This window comes from Phoxinus phoxinus (genome assembly GCF_949152265.1).
Source record: "Phoxinus phoxinus genome assembly, chromosome: 20".
In the NCBI taxonomy this organism is placed as follows: Eukaryota; Metazoa; Chordata; class Actinopteri; order Cypriniformes; family Leuciscidae; genus Phoxinus; species Phoxinus phoxinus.
The window spans coordinates 17,399,687-17,423,939 of record NC_136895.1 but is presented as its reverse complement, the minus strand read 5'-3'; the positions used below and the strand labels follow the sequence as shown (position 1 = coordinate 17,423,939).

General features: G+C 36.7%; 1 protein-coding gene across 1 annotated transcript in view; it reads right to left on the bottom strand.

The window, feature by feature from the left end:
* Window positions 1–24,253, bottom strand: part of patj (PATJ crumbs cell polarity complex component) — a 106,124-nt gene that overhangs the window by 3,623 nt on the left and 78,248 nt on the right. Inside the window, exons 31-47 of the mRNA XM_079593543.1 lie at window positions 22,863–23,059; window positions 18,840–18,931; window positions 15,369–15,441; window positions 14,949–15,050; window positions 13,807–13,893; window positions 11,994–12,062; window positions 11,626–11,752; window positions 11,213–11,319; window positions 9,823–9,906; window positions 8,831–9,024; window positions 7,769–7,916; window positions 5,789–5,875; window positions 5,356–5,479; window positions 4,131–4,168; window positions 3,924–4,046; window positions 3,631–3,735; window positions 16–119 (exon numbers count right to left, since the gene is read on the bottom strand). Coding sequence (XP_079449669.1) covers window positions 16–119; window positions 3,631–3,735; window positions 3,924–4,046; window positions 4,131–4,168; window positions 5,356–5,479; window positions 5,789–5,875; window positions 7,769–7,916; window positions 8,831–9,024; window positions 9,823–9,906; window positions 11,213–11,319; window positions 11,626–11,752; window positions 11,994–12,062; window positions 13,807–13,893; window positions 14,949–15,050; window positions 15,369–15,441; window positions 18,840–18,931; window positions 22,863–23,059 — 1,861 coding nt within the window. The remainder of the gene's footprint in view (window positions 1–15; window positions 120–3,630; window positions 3,736–3,923; window positions 4,047–4,130; window positions 4,169–5,355; window positions 5,480–5,788; window positions 5,876–7,768; window positions 7,917–8,830; window positions 9,025–9,822; window positions 9,907–11,212; window positions 11,320–11,625; window positions 11,753–11,993; window positions 12,063–13,806; window positions 13,894–14,948; window positions 15,051–15,368; window positions 15,442–18,839; window positions 18,932–22,862; window positions 23,060–24,253) is intronic.

Sequence of the window (24,253 nt, the reverse complement as noted above, 5' to 3'; positions counted from 1 at the left end):
GGTGATGTCACTCACTCTGGTTCCACCGGCCGGACCTCTGGGTTGGTGCTGGGGGTGGAGCTACTGGACAGACTCTCCACCTGACTGGCTATGGCACTGATGTTGGTGTCAGCCACCACCTGTCAATCACAGACGGACACCGTCAAACATTACAATTAAACGAATGACTTAATGTTCTGAAACCCACTGGAGGTGTTTTCTTTCATTCAGACGTGTGTGTGTGTTTTCACAAATGACTGTCTGCCTGTAGATAACAGAAAACTGCTCTCTATGTAGTGTGTGTTTTGGCACTGAAATGCATCCTAACAACCCTTTAATGTTCTTCTTGGCGACTGTTGGGGAATGATCGCTTGAGCGTTGTTCATAAAACTCCATCAGAATCAAAAATTCATTTTTCTGTCACGTTTCATTTACATTTTCCTCTTCCATTAAACTCTGGGCTTGCTATGAGGGCAGTGGTATATTAATTTGCATATTTAATTAACGGCAAGGCAATTAAAAGTAAAATTTACAACAATAAACAAAAGCTAATTAATAAACAAGTCAACAACAGGAGGGAAACACTCCCAAGTCAGCACAGTAGCTATCTCACATACACCTACTGACAGAAAGAGAAAGACAGAAATAAAGAGAAAGACAGAAAGAAATAGAAAAAAGAAAGAGAAAGAAAGAAATGAAAGACAGAAGAAAGAAGACAGAAAGAAGCAGAAAGACAGAAAGAAATAGACAGAAAGAGAAAGAAAGAAAAAAAGAAAGAGATAAAAGAGCTAGAAAAGACAGGATGAAAAAAGAGATTGAGAAAAATAAAGAAAAAGAGTAAGAACAACAAAAAAAATGATAAAAAGAAAAAACAAGTGACGAAAAAAAAGAAAGAGTGAAAAGAGGAAAAAAGATTAAAAAATAAATAAAGAAAAAAGAGTGAGAAAAAAGAAAGACAAGCAAGAAAAAGATTGAGATAAATAAGAAAGATAGAGTAGTTATTGTCCATACAAAATTCTCTGCCACGTTGCTAGGGTGTTTTGGGTGGTTGCTAGGGTGTCAGGGTAAATAGCCTTTAAATGACTGATAAATGGCTGAGTTTTTTTCCCCACTGCTAAAGTGTCGCAATGCTGTGTTGATGCATTCAATGCATTTTGCTGTGTTGATACTAAGGTGTTGCTATGCAGTTGAAGTGGTTTTCCATTCATTCCATACTATTCCATAATGTTTACGCATTAGGTAAGTAGGTGGAGAGTAGGCGGTCTTTTGCGGCACTTATTTTTATACACATTTTGGGATATCGCATAAAAAGCAAATGTTTGCAAGTAATTTGTAAGAACTTTATTACACTATACATATTATAAAGTGTTACATAAATAAAACATGCTGGATGGATACGCCAAGATGCGCATAAACTCTAAAATAGCGCATAAAATGCTCATTTGAGTCGGATACATAAAAAAAAGACATTTTTATTTTAAACTACTATTGCAAACAGTGTTTAGTCCAAGCGCTCTGAGGAGCAAGTACTTTATTATATACAAAAATTATTATATACAGTGGCTTCTCCAACTTTTCTTAGTGATATTTAGCACCAGTTTATCAGGAAGTAACGATTTTGTTCTCTTCAACTCTGCTTTATGCGATATTCCCATTTTTTACAAGTTAAATTCGCAACTTTGGATGGAAACATAGTTAATGTTGGAGAGTTTGTGAAAGATAAATAGTAGGGTGCAACATTAAACTTCTCAAAGAAAAGCACATGATCATGGCCAGAATGGCTAAAAATGCTATAAAACAAAACAGTATCAAATTGTCTGATTTCTGTGACATGAGTAATAGCATAGGGCATTACATGTGTCCAATTAAACATATAGCAGCCAGAGAGAGAGAGAGAGAGAGAGAGAGAGAGAGAGAGAGAGAGAGAGAGAGAGAGAGAGAGAGAGAGAGAGAGAGAGAGAGAGAGAGAGAGAGAGAGAGAGAGAGAGAGAGAGAGAGAGAGAGAGAGAGAGAGAGAGAGAGAGAGAGAGAGAGAGAGAGAGAGAGAGAGAGAGAGAGAGAGAGCTAAACAATAATTGCTCTCTGAGCTGCTGTAATCAGGGCTTTGCAGGCTGGGCTCCCCTGTTTAAAAGCCCTGTGCATTCCTCCTGGAACCGCGCAGATAACGGCACATTTGCATAAAGAACCGGGATTATCTGGCAACCCGCGTGCAACCGCCGCACAGCTGCACACGGCTGATAACAGCCCAGTGACACAGCACCAACCACTCTCGCACACACACACACACACACAACCATGAGTCCAAACAAACACACACTCACACATATACACAGCACACTGTCCTTCGATGCACCGACTCCGCTAACACACACTGATAACCGTACAGAACATATACACACGGCGGCTCTGCATAGCAATAACAGCACACAATACAAGCGTGTATACACACATCACTGAGACCGCACCTAAATGCAAAAATGCTACAATACACCACTTACAAAAAAAGTACCATGGTAATACCATGGTATTCTTAGATAAGCAATTTTTCTGTACCATGGTATCTGATATCTACCAACAATGCTAACAGTTCTCATATACGAACTCCACATACAAACTTAAGGCGCTATTATCAAACTGGTGGTGGGTTACGGGAAATTTCTGGGGATTAAGAAGAAACCCACCAAACAACTCCTAAAACATTTGAAATAAATGTGGGGGATATCGCGCACCACACCAGACGGGTCGGAGGGTCTGTTAAGCGCCAGCGGCTTCTTTAAAGCTCAACTTCAACCCACGGACTGTCTGCCGTGATCCTGTTAACAAGTACACTGTCTTCAAATCACATTACCTAATGTGAGTTCCCTCATTAGCTAGTCAGCGAGCGAGAACGCTGTAGCTAATTTGAATTGTGGGTGCACGACTGGCAGCCTTGGCGCTTCGTTAAACTAGCTAATCAAAAACTGTTTAGCAGAAGAAGAGTCAAAGTCAGTATGTAAACTTCTAGCAAATCAAGCTGTTTTACAAATCAAATCATTTATAACGCAACGCCAGGGGGTGCTATAGACCGTATGAAGCCCCGCCCCTTTTCAGTTCTGCGCTCGTTGTGTTCTGTCTTCCGGTTTGTATTTCCACAGCATGAAGGTCTTAGCAGAAGATCTTACAGATTTATGAATGAGCCGCTCATTTTAAAATCTTCCCGGTCTACTGACATCTATTCTGCCAGCCGCTTCAAACATTACAATACTCATGATAACTTTCTTTACTCTACAATAAGTCAAATCACTTCATCAGTTAATAACTCTTCGACAGCGATGTCATGGAAATATACAGCGCTACCACAAAAACTAAAGTACAAACACAATATTTCATATCAGACAACAATTTGAAGAAAATCTTGCTGAGCAAATTAGTTCAAATGAGCTACTGCAACAGTAACGCAAGAAATGCACGTTAAGTACGTACAATGGACCATGCTCTTGCCGAAAACAACAGTGCCTGTTTTTGGCCCAAAAGTACTTAGCCAGAAATTGGTCGATTTGTTTGCCATGGTCAACATCATTAACTACGCCACTGCAAATAAACACGAAGAGTTAACATCTGAAAGTTGGAGACATATAATGAACAAACAGTATTATTGAGTGCAACGTTTACCTGGAGGATGATGGTGCCGTAAGCATTCTTCAGTATATTTACGACGTCTCCGTGAGTCAAGCCATCCAGAGACTGAGAATTGATGCTCACAATCCGGTCACCTACCTAAGAGAGGTACATTAAAGGAAAAATGCTTGGAATTCATTCACATGGATACGAACCCAATCCCCAGCAGTGCCCTTCACACCCAAACCACTGTATAATGCTTAATCAACAAGTCTCAGCCTGATTTACACAAGGCTAATGTGGAAAGTGAGCAACAGAAAGAATCGGGAAAAGAAAGGATGATGTACTTTGAGGCGATGCGTCTTGGCAGCCACACCATTGGCCTGGATCATGGCGATGAAGATTGGGATGTCGCCCAGCGGACTGCCCTTACCGCCCGCTATACTGACACCCAAAGCGTCGGTGGGACCCTGAGGAAGCGAGACAAAGTCACTGCTGAGGGTGCACTAAAATTGAAACTCCTGAGCACTATACACAGAGGCAAACAATCTTACCCGTGTGATCTCCACTGTCCGAACGCCTGGCTCTATCCCTGGAGGGATAAAATGTCAGACATTAACTTTCGGAAAACAACCCTACAAGAGATTGAAATGTTTTAATCCAATTTCGTTAATTAGAAATTTAACTATTATGAGTTCCAAATAATTTTACTGAGGAACACAACAGTGGTAAAGCTCATGCATTGGTCATGTAGGTTGGAACTAGAGACACAATATATCCAGATAAATTGGCCAAAATCTATTCATTTTAGGTCTGACCATAACTAAATCTACTTGGCTGATGCGTGTCAGTTAGTCACTGCCACAATAACCCAAAAAATCATGTTAAATGGGACCACAGGTTTAAAATACATCTGCGAAACATTTGCGCCTGATTTACGTACTTTCATAAAGTATGTTTTTATACAAAGGGCACTGTTGTGGCCAGAAATTGGTTGATTTGTTTGTTACAGGTGAATATTTTGGCACCTGGACCTGAACCCGCAAGGATTTAAAATTAGTAACGAAACCAAAAGTTAAAAGTGTTTGAAAAGGCGACCTATGCAGTTGTGTGCATACCAATATACTGTATGTGACAGATCACCAGTATTTTCAGCCATTTAGTGTTTATCAGTTTGTGTTTATTTTGTGTCTATACCTACATTGTAAATCTGTAACAGTTCCAGCAACAGGTAAAAGTGTTATGTATTTATCTGCATTATATAAATATTCCCAGACTGAACTCCACAACAAGTGACCCATGAGCTACCGCTCGATGGCAATACAAAGTGGTTGCTAAAAGATGGCTTAAGGTGCGATCACATTAGTGAAATTTTGGGGCAAAAACAGGGCCATTTTTATTTTTTAAATATAACACAATACATATAATACATTTTTATTGTCAATAGTGTAGTGATGTATGAAGCACAGCTCACAAAGAAGTCACTGCATGGGGAAATTCCCAAACACATGGATGTCTAATGACATGACTGGATTTCACCTTTGAAATTTCACACTAAACACAGTAAATGTGACTGCAACTGTAATAAGAATAAACCATTTCCATTCAAACAACAGAAGAAAACAAATCACAAGCACGCTCTTAACTGTTTATAGAGGCACTTTCTGAGCACCAGCGCTAGCTGTCGACAGATAAGAAACGTGTTGTTTTAAGGCTGATTTATAGCGGTTTTATGGCTGTTTCCTGGTACTTTCAGTGCTAATGTGGTGTGAGAAGTACCTGTGCTTTTATTGTTGGGCTCGCTGATATTTCGGCTGTTGTTGTTGAGGGTTTGAGAAGGGACAGGGGCCACAGCAGGGGGCGTGGGGGTTGGGGTGCTGCTGTTGGCGCTCACGTGGCTCATCTAAAGGAGAAAGAGTTAGCTGAAGGTGCTATCCCATACACAAATACAGAACATACTTATGTCATCGCACATTCATACGTCTCGGTTAGTGACATGTGAGTGCATGCTGATGTGCCACAAACACAGACTCCCTTTGCTTTTTCAGGCAATATGGATGAGTAACACACACACATGCCCACAGCCACACACCGCTGGTTGGCCCGTCCACTATCATGCACTATCGATTGGGTTAGAGTTCGGCATGCTGGACTCCTGGTTTATAAGACGTGGCAGGGAAGTCCGACAAGGTGTCGGACGCGGGCTACACACCTGACTTCCCTGGGACGTGCGTCTGGAAGAGATCCAGGAGGCAGCCTTCAGTCGGCCCAGTTCCAACAGCACCTTGCCCCTGGCGCACTGCAGGATCACAGCACACACGTTGACGCACACATGTTTGGCATTGTGGCCTGTTGTCTTGTTCATATCCTCTCAAACACACTTTCACATACTTTCGAGAACCTTCACATACATGCAAAGACCTGATGCCACACAGCCTCTCGTCTAGAGAGCTTGACTCAAGCCAACCCCATCGAGCTGAACTCCACAGAGAGGGTACAGCCAAACAACACGGGCTCAATGCAACCTCATTCAGGCCAATATTTCCCACAATTCCACCAACTCCAACAATAATAGACACTATTTTTGTCCTGTTCAGAACAACATTATTGTTGAGGCCTTTTCACACACCCAAATGCGACTCCCAAAGTGTTGTAGATGGCATCACAAATGGGCAATTTTACAATGTATTATATATACAGATGAAACTCGAAAAATTCGAATATCGTGCTAAAGTAAAACATTTTCAGTAATTCAACTTAAAAGGTGATACTAATATATTATATTGACTCATTACATGCAAAGTGAGATATTTCAAGCCTTTATTTGTTATAATTTTGATGATAATAGCTTACAGCTTATGAAAACCCCAAATTCAAAATTAGAATATTGTGAAAAGGTGTTCATAGCTGTAAGCCATAATCATCAAAATTATAACAAATAAAGACTTGCAATGTAATGAGTCGATATAATATATTAGTTTAACCTTTTAAATTGAATTACCGAAATAAATTAACTTTTGCACAATATTAAAATTTTTCGAGTTTCACCTGTGTGTATATTTGAATCTCGAAACGCATGAGAACTGTTGGCCAGTAGAATGGGCAAAGCCAGAAACGTGCCGGGAGGGGGGGCTTTATAGCGACACTTTTTGCCAAAAGTATATATATATATATATATATATATATATATATATATATATATATATATATATGGTACAATTGGATGTGTTCATAGGATTAATGGCACTTTCATTTTTGGATTTTATGTGGAAAAATGATTTTTGCTATCAGCATTTGTGCTATATATATATATATATATATATATATATATATATATATATATGTGTGTGTGTGTGTGTGTGTGTGTGTGTATATAACATTTTTTTTTTTTTTACATAAACCAAACAAAACGTGAAAACACAATTTTGTTGTTCAATTAAACATTAATTTATGAAAAACACATTTTTTAAAGATAATTTTACAGATAAGAAAATAATGTTTTTTTGCAATTTGGAGGTAATGCTGTTGCTTGACGATCAGTTCGAATCACTGGGAAACGCTGGAGTGAACCAAGTAAAAGGCCCTTAACTGTTGGTTTATACTTTAATTTCAATATGTCTCAAAAGTTAGAGAGAGGTTGGGCTGGATATTGTTTAATATATCACTTTCAAGCACATTGTTGGGGAAAGCTGATATGCTGATATCTAAGCTGACCATTGCAAAAACTGCTATAAACTAATCTGATGCTACTGTTTAAACTGAAAAAAAGAGACTAGAATACGTTAAATTAAATACGTTTTAGTCTAGATGCCACATTATGGTGTCTACCCTGACCATTATAAGATACATAAAATTCAGAGTTTTTATCACTTGAGATGAATTATGTATTATGTTCTCAACATAACACTTCGGACACCATAACAGCTTCAAGCTCTTTTAAGAGAAATAAACGTTTTTGCGATAAAACCTCTTTGCACCCATTACTGTGATTGCTGTAAAACAAAATGTTTAAATAAGAATTCAGACATTGTTTATAAACAGCACAGACCTCAACGACCTTCAAATACACAATCAAACGGCGACACCTAGTGGCAGCATCCTGCAGCCACTCCAAATAAATCTGCTCATGTAATCCGGTTTTGGAACGGGTTGTAAGCTGGGCTTTGGGTTTTAGTATTCGGGCAGAGCTCACCTTGAGAATGGCGGCGACGGTCTCCTGTGAGGCCTGTCTCATGTCCTCTCCATCCACAGACAGGATCTGATCACCCTGCATCAGTCTGCCGTCTAGATCAGCCGCTCCACCCTTCACCACATCTGAGATGAACACACCCTTACCATTTCTGAAGAGAGAGAGGAGAAAGAGGAAGTTAAGGAGACACCCATTCTTGTTGTTTTTTATTAAAATACGTTATTGTATTGTACGGAGCCATGCAGACAAAAAAAAATATATATTGTGGCCAAAAATTAAGAATTCGTTCCTACGATTTATTAATTCGCTTCTTCGTTTTAGTAAATCAAGGCCATGCTGAACTAATTTGTTCCCTCATTTTAATTTAACTCAAACAAGGAAACAAATTAGTACAGCATGGCCATGATTTAGTAAATCTACGGAATACAATATTATATTGTGTGCATGATTTACTTAAAACGAGGGAATGAATTAGTAAAACATGCTAACGTATTAGTAAGTGATGAGAATACAATATACATATTTTCCCCCTGCATGTCATGTCGGGGGATGAGTAGTATTGTGCATTTTATTATTTTATTGTAAAATTATTTTATTGTGCATGTTGTTTGTTTTATTTCTTTTAAAATGATTGTTGTATTATGCATTTCTTCCTATTATTTTATTTGAAAATTATAATTGTATTGTGCATTTTATTTTATTATTTGAAAATTCTATTGTGCATTTAATTTGATTATTTTGTTAGAAAATTATTCCATTGTGGATTTGGTTTTATTTTATGTAAAAAGTTTATTTGTACTATTATTTCACTTTAAAATTATAATTGTATTGTGCATTTTCATATATTATGTGGACATTATTATTATTATTATTATATTGTGCATTTTATTATTATAGAAAATCATTGTATTGTGCATTGTATTATTTTATTTTAATTAAAACGTATTATTATACCATGCATTTTTTTTTTTTTTTTTTTAAGACTATTATACTGTGCATTTGATTTCATTTTAAATTATTATTGTATTTAAAATTTTCTTATAAGAAAAACAAGTGCGTCCTCACCTCTTCCCGACGATGCTCAGGCCCAGGCCTCGGCCAGTTCTCTTCTGGAGTTCAACCTGTAACAAGTCGAGGTTCTCCTCGTCCCTGTATTGCGCCTCGTCACGCAGGACAGTCAACCGCACTTTCGACGGTGTTTGCCGTAGAGCAGCGATTGCATCTTCATGAGCGACGCTGCGCAGGTCCACTCCATTTACCTGCAGGGGGCAGATATCTGGTTATTTCTGGTTAATTCAGAATCATGCAGAAATGGAAGACCAAGTTGAGCACATTGCATTGTGGGATGTAGTATTGTGTACAGCATGCTCTGAGAAATATTGTTACTGTAAAACTGTACAAATTTTAACTTTTAAAAATCAGTTTGATAACTGAAATAAAATACAATATAAATATTAGATTTTTTTTTTTTTTTTTACAAATGTTGCATTGGCAAGTAACTAAAATAAATGTTTAAGTACTAAAATGACTAAAACCGCAATAAAAATGTAAGCTATATATATAATTATTTAATATATTATTTATAAATGTATATAGTTATTTAAAACTTACATTTAAATTTAAATTAAATCTGAAAATATAAAAATAAAATCCAATTCAAAAATTTTAATAAACACTACAAAAGTAGCCTGTATATAATATAAAATAACACTGTGCATTTTACTGTGCACTATGATATAATACTGTGCACTGTTATATTACTGTGTGTGCACTGTTATATATATAAAAAAACACACTTATAAAACAATACTAAGTATAGTTGTGTGCTATTCAGCATGTCCAGATGATGGTGCTATTGTCTAAGTTAACCACAGGTCTAAATATTGCATATACTCCTAGTCCCATCTCTCTCTTCTTCTTATTCACAATAACACCAAGCCTCGAACCAACATCAAATTTCCATTTTGCTCAAGGCATACCAGCTGTCAGTGACATTACAGAGGGATGTCCCACTAGACAAGCTTGCAACACACTCTCATAAACAAGCATAAACAAACCTCGAGAATCTGATCTCCGGCCCAGAGTCGACCGTCCCGCGCCGCCGCCCCCTCCTCATAAACTTCATGAATCACTATGGCATCCTGAAAAGATTAAAAATATGTGAAGAAGAGGAATATGGTGATAAAAATAAAAGAAAGAAACGACGGGTTCCTATCACATTTTCCTTAAAGAGACAGTTCACAGATTATCAGTATTATTTCTAATATACCACTAGTATACTAATATTTTTGGTAGTAAAAATTTGATCCGTTCATTGCACAAAATAAAGACGACTTGTAACATAGCGAATGACACATATGGATCACCTTTAGATTATTTTTTTGAAGCTTGAAAGCTTCAATCACTATCTATTGCAATTTAATGGAAAAGAGCAACCGGCAAAGCCCATCTCCACAGTAGAAAGGAAGTGGTATGCTGTGTGATTTCTGCTCCCCATCACCTATAAAATCCTTTTTTATAAAAACACACAGATTTTTTTCCTGCAGAAAACCCGTGGAGCTCGAGGGCTGGTTTTGTCGACTCATGGAAGCCTTTGACAGCGAAACTAGCCCACAGAGCAGGAGCGCTGCAGAATTATGATGGCAATGTGGCAGTTTGCTGATAAAAGCCTGAGGCGCTGCAGAGAAAGTCAGGGCAGACAAAAAGCTCCCGCTGTAAGCTGCCTGTTCTGATGCAGCCCTGCAGCCCACCGGAGAGAATGAGACCGGTCACAAACACACACCCTCCTGATACTTTGACCAAACCCACATAGAAGCTGTGCCTGCAGACGCCTGTATCGGCAGTTGAACGAACAAATGAACAGATAATCTAGGGTTCATAATATATACATGAATGCATTTTTGTTTTCTGTCTGAGCATACACTGTTTACAATAGCAAATGCATCATTCTATCAGAAAACTACCTAGCAAAACTACCAAACACCAATAATATTTTTCAGCTAGTTTTCTTTAAGGATAACAGGCGACAATCCTGGACCATAAAAAGTGTTGAGACATTTTGAACACGCCACCCTAGGTGTACAGCCCAAAATCTAGGTCAAAATAAAAATAACAATGTTGTATTGATCTCAGATTGATTTCTTGATGCATGTCCTTCAATTAAAGGTGCTGTATGCAATCATTTCAGTCACTTTTTATGATAAACAAAAAACGAAACAGAAATGTTAAACAAAAAATACATAAAAAACTAAAAAGAACATAAAAGCACAAAAAGAAAACGTGTTTAACAAAACACACAAAACAAAAACAACAGAAAAAACAAAGACAAAAAAAATAAACAAGCCACAAAACCAATAATAAAAAAGCAAAAATAAAAAATAAAGAAAAACACACACAAAAAATTTCTATTTCAAAAGCAGTTTAAACGTTTTCCTTCTGATACCGTACCAGCTGGGTATCTTTGCCGCCGACTATACTAAGACCCAGTCCAGACCGGCCTTTAGAAATCTCAATAACCGTCTCTTGTCCTGGAACTATGGGACACGTGGCAGGGTCTGAAACAGAGAAAGAGAGATAAAGATGATGATGCAACTCTTTCATATTCTGTGCTTTAAAAAATGCTCAAAGCGAAAAAGAAAATCAATTCCTCTTTGGAAAAAAACAACAACAACAACTGCCAGTGTTTAAAGAGGCCGAGGCGAATCCACACGGCAGTGCTGTTGTTTTCATTTAAAATGTACCTTAACATGCATTTAGGCACCACAGATTGAAGCACAAAATTAAAAAAGGCCATAAAAACATAATTAACGTAACAACATAACATGTTTTCAATACTATTTGTGACGCTCGGCGTGTTTCACCTTTGCTGCAGTCCTCGAAGTCAGGGCTGGCTCCGGAGACTGGCACGGATGATCCCGAGGACGTGACCTCAAGAGAACCTGCTGAGGGCTTGGTGGAATTCCTCTGGATTTTTGGAAGACTGGTGATCTGAGGACGGTCCAGGACAAGGACCAGTCGGCAGGAACACAGAAAGAGAGACACAGAGGTTAGACTGTTTACTAACAGTCTTCCACGTGGCTGCCTTGTTTTGTCTGGGCAGAGCTTTCATGTCTTGGCACCCATTTAGAGAAGAAAGAATCTCATCCAACTTACATACAAGTCATAAAAAAGTCAAATGTGTTGCAAATGCAGTTTTGTGTCGAACGAACACACGCGTAAATAAACACACCTGCTCTACATGAGGCTTGGGCGGCTGTTCACTTGGAGACTCCAATGTTTTCTCTGAGGATTTCAGCTTCTGAAATGATTAATAGACCTTAATTAGTTTTATCACTCAGTATAACAGGCTACACAACCAACATTTAATGGAACAATTATGAAACATTCATGGCACCTTTTGATTCATGAGTAAAGGATGGAAATGCATTACTAGCAATACAATAAGTTTCTTAAACAATAGTACACTACATTGTTTTCTCATGACTGTGTGTTTAACTCAGTAGGTTGCGCCTGTCTGTTATCTTGGAACTAAATGTGTTTTTTGCATCCCCTCATTTTCCATTAATACAAAGGCGTTCAAAGGCCAAAATGAAAATCTGACATTTAAAATGTAATTTAAAAACGTTTTTGTTATTATTTTTTTTGGTATAATTGAAACAAAAGAAATGGTATTATAAGATTTTTTTTAAAATATATATATATATACACTGTATATGAAGGGCCTAAAAGTAACTTTTTGCCACACCTGCAAACCTGGTTTTTCAAAGACAGGAGAGTTATGACACCAAAATTTTAGATACCAGTTAAAATTCACAATTCTCTATTGCAATTTTGATAACACAGCTAAAACTACTAGCCTAACTAATATGAAATTAAAACATTATTAAAGACAAGTAAACAGTCAGTAATAAATCAGGACAAATAACCAAATACAAGCAAAAGCAAAAATAAATACAATATAACAAAGATACAAATTAAATAAACTGATTTTCAGGTTTTTCAAGGTAGGTCTGACAGTAGTTTTCAGGTACAGAAATTAATAAAGAAAGCAAATGTAAAATAACACTGAATAGTCTTCACTGTATAAATTAATTTATCCTTATTAAACATACAAAAGTTATTCAGTCGAGACCATTGATTGATTTTTTCGACACGTCACGTATTACGTAATCACGTTGGAAAGGTCATGTTCAAGTCATCTATCTAAGTTATTTGTCTGTGTACTCTGAAAAACATCTAATTTTCTCCTCCAACTTAAAAATCGCCCGACATCTTTATTTTTTTTTAATCCATGACCTTTCCAACGTGATGACATAATACGTGGTGTGTTGCAGAAGACGAACTATTGTGGTAAAAAGTATATAATTAAAAAAAAAAAAATTTGAAGATCGTTTCGCTAGATAAGACCCTTATTTCTCAACTGGGATCATGTGAACCTTCTTTTGAACATTGGGATAGATGGTTGCCACTGAAGTCCATTCTGTGTAGAAAAAGCCTGAAATGTTTTCCTCAAAAACCTTAATTTCTTTGCGACTGAAGAAAGAAAGACATGGATATCTTCGACGACATCGGGGTGAGTAAATTATCAGCACTTTAAAAAAAAAACTAATCCTATAAAACATAACCGATTAGGTTTACTAGGATACTTGCTATTTTTTGACATAATTTTGTGTCGTTCACATTTGTTCACATTCAGGCATTGTTAAAGATTCATAAAAATGTTACTGGGCAACTGGCGAGATTTACTCGCAGTTTTACTTGGCGAGTGTTCATTTTAGGCCCTGTATATATTTTATATATATATATTTAGAAATTAATAATATACATGTATTTATAAATATAAATAAACAATTAAAGTTATACATTTACAGATATAAATTGATATTATAAATAAAAAAAATAGGTCAATAAATAAATCTGGGTTTTTAATGCATACAGTATATTGGCACAGTATACTGAGAACAGTATATATTTAGCCAAAATGGTAAAAGGAAGGTAGTATGCCATTCTGAATATCTGGTTGAGATTAAGCTGCTCCTCACCTTTAAGGATGACTCTCCATCTCTGAGACTATTCTGCGTCTCATCTCTCTGCGTGGGGCTCACGGTCGGTGGCACGCTGGGTTCATCCTGTATGAGGAGTCAAGCAAACAGGTAAAACCAAGCATCAGGCCTAGATGCTCCCCACAGAGCTTCAACTAGGGCAAAACTGCAGTCGCTGCCTCCATCTAGGACAGAGTTAAGCTAGAGGCAGCTAGATGACAATGAGCTGCTGTTTAGAGCCAAGCGTCCCCGAGGTGGGTTCGACTGTTTGTTTACTGGAACAAATCCGCATTTAATTCTGCAATAGCTGGCTCGAGCTCAGACTGACAATGAGGGAAGATGGGATAGATTTGTAAAACGCGGAGTCAACAGTCATTATTGTTTTCATAATGATGGCAATAGGTTGCCACGTACTTGCATCATCTTTTGAAAACTCAGAAACACTGGCTTAAAAGCATGGCAGACTGAAATAAAACTGTTATATAAGACTTTTACTTTATTCACTACAATTTCATTGGACTCCATAATAGACTATATGCCCCCATTATGCTTTTTCGGATATTATCTTTTATGTAATGTGTAATAGAGCTGTTTGTGAATGTAAAAGGCCTGCAAAGTTTCAAAGATCAAAGTAAAGTTATTGTCCCCCAAAAGAAAGAACAGATTGTGAACTGCCTGAAACGATACATCAATAATTCCACTCTTACTTCCTCTACATAGGTTTGTAACATTTTTACATAATGCCCACCTATGATTTTCATTGGCTGTCCATGAATAACATCTAATTTGACCTGCCCTCAAACAGGGTTCTTGGTTGTCTACATTGAGAAAACGCTGATTTCTGCGATACGAGAGCAAATCCACACTGCATGCACTTCCAAAGGATAAGGACACAAGCTCAAATCGATAATGCAAAACCTACGCTATCGTTTCTGTTTGTATCAAGCCTCCAGAGCTGAAATTCAGATATGGTAATGTAATGTACTTCCCATTTCCGACCAACAAATCAATCACAAAAAATGGGGCCTTCTGACCAATCAGAGCAGAGTAGGCTCTCAGAAAGGAGGGGTTTACTTTAGAGTTCATTCATGGCCTCTGACCTTGACACAAAAGATTGAGGGTGTTGATTTGCGAGGACTCACCTTGATTATAAGCGGTTCAGGTGGGCTTATGCTCAGAGGGAGGCTTTCGGGTAACTGCGGCTTCTCTGTTAGAACTGGAACCGCTGGCGTATTTTGATGTGTCTGGACAACATTTTAAATAATAAAACTCGTTGCTTGATGTGGTTAGGAAAAAAAACAGACTTGCAGAGAAGAATATACTCTTTAAATACTGATACTAACACTGTCAAATGTTTTAGATCTTAGCCATTGCCTACATCAAGGACATCCATGTGAGACGAGACGAGTCAAAGGAACAATTTTATAACACTTAACAGAACTGGCTGCAGTTTTTGGAGACATTGAATATCTAAATAAATAAGAAAATCGGTTCTGTTCCATTGATGATCAAGCCTAAGAAAAAGTCATGTTTAACTGGTGTCTATTTATAATGTATTGTACCTCACTGGAGTAGAATGAGGAAGGCTGGGAAGGAAAAGGAGCGACAGCCATTTGATTGAGAGCATCTTCATTCCTATTAAGAGACAGAAAAAAATTTAAAGTTTACATCAGTACACAGCAACTGATCAGGTTTAAGGTATAAAGTATTTGCACAACTTTTCACAAATTATTTACAAAAGTATAAACAAAATATTAATATACATTTTATTTTTAAAATGTTTATATACAGTACCTGTCTAAAGTTTGAAAACGTTACGATTATGTTTTTTAAAGAAGTCTCTTCTGCTTATCAAGTCTGCATTTATTTGATCAAAAATACAGTAAGAACAGTAATTTTGTAAAATATTGTTACAATTCATAACATCTGCTTTCTATTTTAATACAAGAGTCTTCATTCAAAAACATATTTTTTTTATTTTAGTTTTATGGTAACGCTTCACAATAAGGTCTCATTTGTTAACATTAGTTGTCAACTAACATGAACTAACAATGAGCAATACATTTGTTACAGTATTTATTAATCTTTGGTAATATTAGTTAAAGTCGTTTTTTCATGTTAGTTCACAGTGCATTAACTAATGTTATTACACGGCTCTGTGAAAATGCTTGATTCTGATTGGTCAATCGCGCCATCCAGCGGTATGTTATTGTCAGATAACAACCTCTCAAAGGTTCATCAGGGTCACTGAAGTCAGCAGCGCTATACATTGCGAGGAATGGGTTTTCTTTGTGAAAAGTTTTGTATTTGGTGAGCTAAAAAAATGATTAAAACTCAGTCGAATCAATATAGTGTACAGTTATTCAATTATGCCAACCAGTATCGTGGACTCGCTCTCTCTAGTTTCATACAAACGCAGCAGCTGTCATTTTGTGACTGTTGGATTATAAGATACAAACGGGTACGATTTTAAAACGGTTTAATCGGAAATCAATATCTCTTATCTCCATAATTATTTATGTGGGGAGATTCTATGTAATAAGTGGTATGACTGTACCATATCTCTAAAATGTCTGTCTAGTTTGAACTTAACCCGTTGTAACTGCTCTCCGCGGAAGCTTTGCGTTTAAAAACGCTTTGCTTTTATTTCAACTCAGATCAATATCTCGTGTCTAATTATTACATATGTGGCAAGTAGCCGTGTAACAAGCAGGATAATGTACACCCTCTTCGTGTCGGGGTCCTCATCACCCTGTCAGGGTTTATTTTGAGAGAACAACCGGCTGGATGTACATTATCCCTTACTTAACAAATACAACTTTTGATTTTAATAATGTATGAGTAAATGTTGAGATTAACATTAACTAAGATTAATAAATGCTGCAGAAGTATTGTTCATTCTTAATTCATGTTAACCAATGAAACCTCATTGTAAAGTGTTACAAGTTTTATCTTATTTGTGATTGAATTTGAAAGAGAATTATTTTTTTTGTCCAAGAAAAATTAATCCCATCCTGTCGATGACGCCAAAATTGGTCTTGCTCGCTCTGTACTTCTCATGTTCCCACATGTCTCTTGGCAGTTTTCTACACTCAGATCGATAAGGACTGATGGGGCAGATGAATTGAGATGTTGCACTATAAATCCTCTGAGCCTCTTCCTCGAGATCTTAGGTTGATGAGAAATATCGCTCGCTACATCCCTCCTTCTGTTCATCTTGGCGTTATTGTCTCTGTACACTAAACGCCCGGTTTTCAATTACTGTGTTTTTGTCAAGCTAAGTTCGACGCTGATGATCAAAATTTATGAAACAATCAATTCTTACATTATTTCCAATTAACACCAAATTTGAACTAAGGACAATTGGAAACTAGGCCTGATTTCATTCAGTTCCAAAATCCCTCTGCTAAAGAACTTGGTAACCATCCACAATGAAACTGTGACATTTGGCCATTCACGTCACAGGTGGACATGTTTCAGTCTTTACCACTGCCCAGTTATGTTGCCATGGCAACATGTTTTTCTTCATGACATTCCGTCATGTGTTGACGAATGACTTTTGACCCAATACAAATAATTTACAATGGCTTTCAGAATAGTCTAAATGACTGATGGCAATGCAAACTGTGCATTCGTTAAAGCCAATCTATTAATATTCAGTAGCGCTTTAACATTTGTTTTGATAGCCTTAAATTGAGCTGCCACATTTCTTTGACTGATGATGAGCTGTAGATAGCGAAGAGATATTAGTGTCATTACACAGCCATTATCAGCAAAACCTGACAAAACAACCTGGCAAATAAAGGTCAGGCTAAACAAATACTCATATGAAAACCCAAGATATGAACAGAAACAGATGATAAGTCTCTGATTATGCCTGTAATGACAGAATCAGCTTTCGTTCATGATGGACTGAAGGGCTGTGTTGTTTTTCCGCTGTATTGCATTTCAAAATATCTCTGTGCTATCAATGTTATATAGTGATAGCAGTTCCAGTCTATTACACCGTATGATTCCTCATTCTCTGGATCGTGTGACATGTCTCCAGAAACACTGCTATCAAAATGCCATCAAGTATCAGATCAACTGTATCAATGTCAAATGTCCTTACTCTTGTAAGGTTTGCCAATACACAGAAACAAGCATGCGTTTGATTCGGTACTTGGGAAGTGACAAGAGACAGATATAACGTGATATAATGACATTCTCAGCTATTAAAATAAAAAAAAATAAAAAATAAAATAATTCAATAAAATAATCTTATCCAACTGTATCGTGGCGGATCTTGCAAACTTTGTCATTGCCACTGCCATTGGTAGTCACATCATGTTATTGCGCCTTGACAAAATGACCAAACAAAATGACCAAACTAAACCAAACCAAAATAAAAAACTAAACTAAACTAAATCAAAAACAAAAACCAACCCAAAAAAACAAACACCAAACCTAACTAAGTTTCAGTACCTTAAATATCTAATACACTTATTATTTTTTTATAAATTTAATCTGAAATATTTTAAAAAAGTAGTCTCCAACATGTCCGTGTTATTTGGCAACAGCCAATATACAGACATACTTGCATCTACATCTTAACACATAGAAATGGATTTCACACTCATGTTCATTACAGATGTGAAAGTACTGGCACTGACTCAGATTGTTTAAATCCTACAGACTGCCATTGCCTGCTTTATGATCCTAATTAGCCATGGTGCCTTGGGTTTTCAGCATGATCAAGGAGTTTGGTCAGAAAAAAAGCAATCTACTTGTCGATTTCAGATGATAAAGCTGTGGGCGAGTGGGATTGCTTGATTTGAGTAATTGTGAGGAGGAAAGAATATCAGTTTCTGTGAACATGTCACAATAATGCACTACATTTTGCGCTTGTTAGAAATGTTAAAGCTGTCAATGAATTAATCACTGATTACAATATTATAAATCATATTCAAAGCTGAAATTAGTCATTTTAATAAATGAACAGATGGCAGTGTGAGAGAACAGCAGGCTGAGGGTCGTCACTGAGGGTCTCTTACCTGACCAGGACGAGTTTCACCTTTGACGCGGCGCTTTTTATTATGGCTGATGCGTTCTGGTGGCTCCTGCCGTACAACACCTGGCTGTTTATCTGATGGAAGCACAACAAATCAGACAAAACCATGATTTGTCAATGAAAACAGTAAAATTATGTTTATATTGTAGGTTTATCACATTTCATGACCACTTTATACACAGTAATCTACGTAAATCGAAAGGGTTCACGGAAATGGAGGAAAACGTATGTGATGGTATTACTATTGAATCACATACCTAAAAAACCTGTGGTAATACCATGGTACTTTGTTTCCTCTTTAGCAAGAGTTTCTTTAGCAATGTTTGTAAGTTTGATCACATTTCATGACCAACTTATATGCAGTAATTTAGGTAAATCGAAAAGGTACACATACTTTTCTTCCAAGGAAAGTAATGCGATAGGACCACATTACCAAAAAAAGTTGCCGCCTTAAATTTAAGTACAATCAACTTAGATGTTTAAGTCATTTCAACTTAAATTACATTAAACTGACTAAAAAATAAAGCAATGTAAAAATATATGTTGTCATAACTTATTGATCATATCATTTTTCACAGTGATGGAACGTTTTAATGAGAGTTTCCTTGTCAAGATTTGTAAGTTCAACAGGACACACTGTGAACTGGTTACAACTAACCGCATTGAGTTTGTGAACACGTATTCGAGACCGGTTGACTTGTGTCTCCAATCACCTGTGACAGAATCATTAGCTGGAGCACTAGTGGATCGTGACTAATGCCACAGCGCGTTCACGTCTAATGGAGATAGATATTAGACAAAGGTCAGCGAGCAACGGCTCTGAGCCTCGGCTGCGCGGAGCCTCAAATTCCACAGCAAAATGCGGCATTCGTACATGTCGACCAAATTGCTAAATCGATAGGTAATTCCGAGGAGGAAACTAATGTGGAAACCAAAATGCCATCTGGACGGGAAAAAGATTGGGGAATATATTGTGGGACACAGCAATACGGAGGACCAGCCGAGTTCATTCAGAAATGAATTGTGAATGGCTTTCTGATTTAGAGTTATTATAGTTAACAAACTAAAACAAACAAAAACATTTTGTTACACTTTATTTTAAGGTGACGTGGTTACATTTTACTTACTCAAATAAGTACAGAGTATTTTAATTAACTACTTGTACTTACCAGAGTTATGGTTAGGGTTTGGTTCAGGGTTAGTTACTTGTAATTATGCATAATTAATAGTAAATAAGTAGTAACGTGGTGTCACTATGTCACTTTAAAATAAAGTGGTACCAAACATTTTTGTTGATTGAAAAATAAGTACTTATTTAATTTCAGCTTGTTGTCAAAGCAACATTTCTAATTTTTTTAGTTAAACTTGATATACATAAGGTGCACAAACCCACTGTGACAGAATGGACACATAGACTGAAACATATATTTGAGAAGATGACTGCAGACTTGCGGTTAAAATCTGACATTTTTCGACAGAAGTGGGCACTAATTGAAAATTAGCTTGAAATAAATAGATTTAATATATGTTAATGTTTGAACAATGCAGATAAATGTACTGGTATGTGGTGTATTCTCTGAAGTGCTGTCAAGGATTTGTGTATTTATTTTAACTTTATTCATTTACTTTACATGATTAATATTCTATGTAAATGTTAGGTAACAGTGCTCTGTTTATAAGAAAAGTTAAATTAAAAACAGTAAAAAAAAAAAAAAAACAACAATAAAAACTTGATATACTAAAATAACTAAAACTAAACTAAAAATGTATAAAAAGAAAATGGAAAATATAAAATAACAGAAGCAAACAGGATTCAGAGTAATTTGATTGTCAACTGAAATTGTAGATTTTAATTATATATTTCCTTGTTAAAGGTGCACGGTGTAATTCTTAGCGGCAGCTAGGGGTGAGGTTGCGAATGGCAACCAACAGAAGTTACGGTGGCCGACAGGAAAAGATGTCGTCGTCTGAGACAGTAGAGAGTACCCAGTTAAACAATGAGGTTTCTTTACAAAGATAAATTAAGAAATTTGGTTTACTTAATTATTCAGTAAAACTATATGTTATTGCGAATATTATTGTTACTTGTTCATCATTGTGTCAGTGTTTTATTTGCTGACTTTAGCTTCTTTGCACGAAGAACAACATAGTGACGAAAAGCGTTTGTCCGTTTTTAGGGCCACTGTAGAAACATTTTAATGTAAGGGGACCCACGGTGTATGTAGATAGAAATGGCTCATTCTAAGTTAATAAAAACATAACGGTTCAGTATGTAAGGTCTTTATACACCACTGAAAACATAGTTATGTATATGATATTGCATTTCTATCAACATATCCTAAATATTACATAATGCACCTTTAAATATGAATTACCCATAATAATATTATAATACAAAACATGCAGGCTATTTCCAGAAATATTAGATATTATTAAATCACCTGCATAAGATGGGATTGAATTTATTTTTCATAAATAATTAAAAATGGCTTCTTGTCATTTAAATTCCAAATGCAACTTCCTGTGGGGTGTGGCCAATTCAATTCTAATTTAAACATGAATAAAAACATAAAAAATGTGAATATACAAAAACATAAAAGTGAACTGACGTTATAAAGTCTTGTACATTGCCGTTTCAACTCTTGCAATGAATTGCGTCTTGTGGTGAGATTCTGGTGTTGGAAGGAGCTGAGAGAGATAAAGCGAGCAGGAGGAGGCGGCAGAGAAAGTGATAAGCAAGAGCAGACAGAGATAGTGAAACTGAGGGCAGGTGGCTTCATTCGAAATTCATCGGCCATCTGAGGCAAAACCTTGCACTTCTCGTTTGCACATTAATGGCTCAGGCACAGGTATATACAGGCCGGGAAAGAGATAAAGGAACCACATGATCCACATCCAGAACAGTGAGCCTGGCCACCATGTCCCTCAAGTTTCAAAGTGATTTTGCCTGTATGAGACTGACCCAGACGACCCATGCTTCATTCAATATTACAGCAGAATGAGAAGGAAATTGATGGGAACCGCCATTTTCCCCTTGGATTACAAGGGGCTCAACAGGAAAAGGCTATTACCCAGAGAAAGGAAAAAAATGAAAGAGAGAGGGATAGAGAGCTTCTAAATCCTGAGCCCTGACCCATAATTCCTCACCGGGACCTCACCATAGGTTAGAGTCACTTTTTTAAAAAAATTGGTAGAGGCAGTTTGTTTTAATATATTTTTAAAAATATATATTTTTTAATACAAATAATTAATTGTTTATATTAATTAATAATTACATGTCACTTATTAATACTAATTATAAATAATATTGAAGAAATAGTATAATTTAATTGTATATTAAATTATATATTACTTCTAGAATAACAATTTATTTATAATTTTAATAGATTAAAAATAATAATTTAATATGAACGAGTAGTTTAATATTAAATATTCTATTTATTTGTAATAGTTTGATATATATATATATATGTATATATATATACACATACATTACACACACACGCATGTAAATTGGTAATATAATTTATAAATAAATATGCATAAAAATAATAGTAAATAATGAAATAGTTTTAATACAAATAATGAACAGTTAGTATTAATAAGTGACATGTATTAATTAATATAACTTCATACTTTTAGAACAATTTATTCATTATGTTAAAAGATTAAAAATAATAATGTCATATTAATGAGTTAATGCATATTATTATTTAGTACCGCTAGTTATATGAATAATCTTGATTTTATTATAAATTATTACCATTGTGTGTGTGTGTGTGTGTGTGTGTATATCATTTTTATTGGCTACTCGTTAATACCAATTAATATAAATTATAATAACTGCTAATGAACAAATAATTGAATATAATGATTTCTGCTTTGATAAAGAAATACTGTTCGGAAGTTTGTCGGAAAGCTGAAGATGTTCACCTTCTCTAAGCTCCACCTTAGCAATTCAACACCCACCACAACAAACACTTGACTGTGTGTATGTGCGTTTCACCTCCAACAGCTCGTCGCCCACTTTGATGCGTCCGTCGTGGCTGGCCGGCCCTCCGGTGCTGATCCCCACCACAAAGATGCTCATACAGGAACGATCCCTGTTCCCGGCCAGGCTGAGGCCCAAGCCGTTCCGGTCTTTCTCCAGATCCACGATCAGCAGCTCTCCTGGCAGGTCCGCATACCTCTGCCTGATCACCTCTAGAGCAAAAGAGGACACGTCAGATAGGGAATAGGGTTGGAAATAAAAGCAATTACTTTCCAAGAGGACAAAGATAAAGGTATTGTTTACATGAGCGTCTATTCAGTCCATCAGGCAGAGTCTAGTAAACAGTATTGACATGCAATCTGAAAAGCCCCAAGGCTTGAAGAGCAAGCCCTTTTTCATTTCGAGAACGTCCTCGGTATCTCATCCGGGAACTCAGCCTAGTGTGGCGTCCAATTACACGTTATGTCACCAGATGCAGTGCTATTGAATATAAGTCCAATCTAAATCTATTTATTCTAACCTAATGTGAATTTACTGCTTCCTCTTGATCGCAAATAATGCATGCAGTCAACTGTGGCGCCCAACGTGGGATCATTTTGAATGCAGACACGTCTCTATAACTTTAGAGCGTCTGCTGAAGGTGGGAGCTTCACATGGACGGGAATTTCAAGAGCCCTTTTGATTGCTAAGGTTGACTAGACTCATTTAAATTTTCTCTGACAAGAATGAAAAAAGAAAAAAAAGAAGAAATGCGGCACTAGAGATTTTCACAGGTTGAGTGGAGAACAGAAATGAATCTTTTACAGCTCAAGGCTCAGGTGATATTACATCTTGACTTACAGAGCTCATGTAATTGATTCATGTTCACACGATGGTAAACAGTTGGGAGAAAGACCTGCAGCATTTAATCGGCACGTGCGTTTTTAAACTGCAGCATATTAATATGGACAAAGCGACCCTTAGCTGACCTAGCACAAGCTCCTATCAAAACTAGGCCTTGGTTATCCTGTGGCGCTTCCTGCAAAAGGGACAAAGTGATCATCTCACTTTGCTTTTACCCGTCTCGCATCTCTCAAAAGTCTGTATTATATGACTGTTATGGAAATGGGGGGTGAGCCGGGACTTTAAGGGAAAAGTAGTTACTGGACTCTTGAGCACCGGGAACATTTGATAATCTTCCAAGCCAGCTGCTTCTCCTGAATCTCAAAAGACTTCAATGGATGGAGAGATTTTTTGAGGGTTCTTCAGTTTCTGTGCTATCAAAATTCACTGTAGGCGCTGCTGGTGGGCATAAAGAGACAAAACACTTCAGACGGAGATGATTCGCTGGCACTTTTAAACCACAGCGGACCATCAGTTAGGACTTGATTGATGAGAAACCGTGAGGGAACGTCGCAATACGGAAT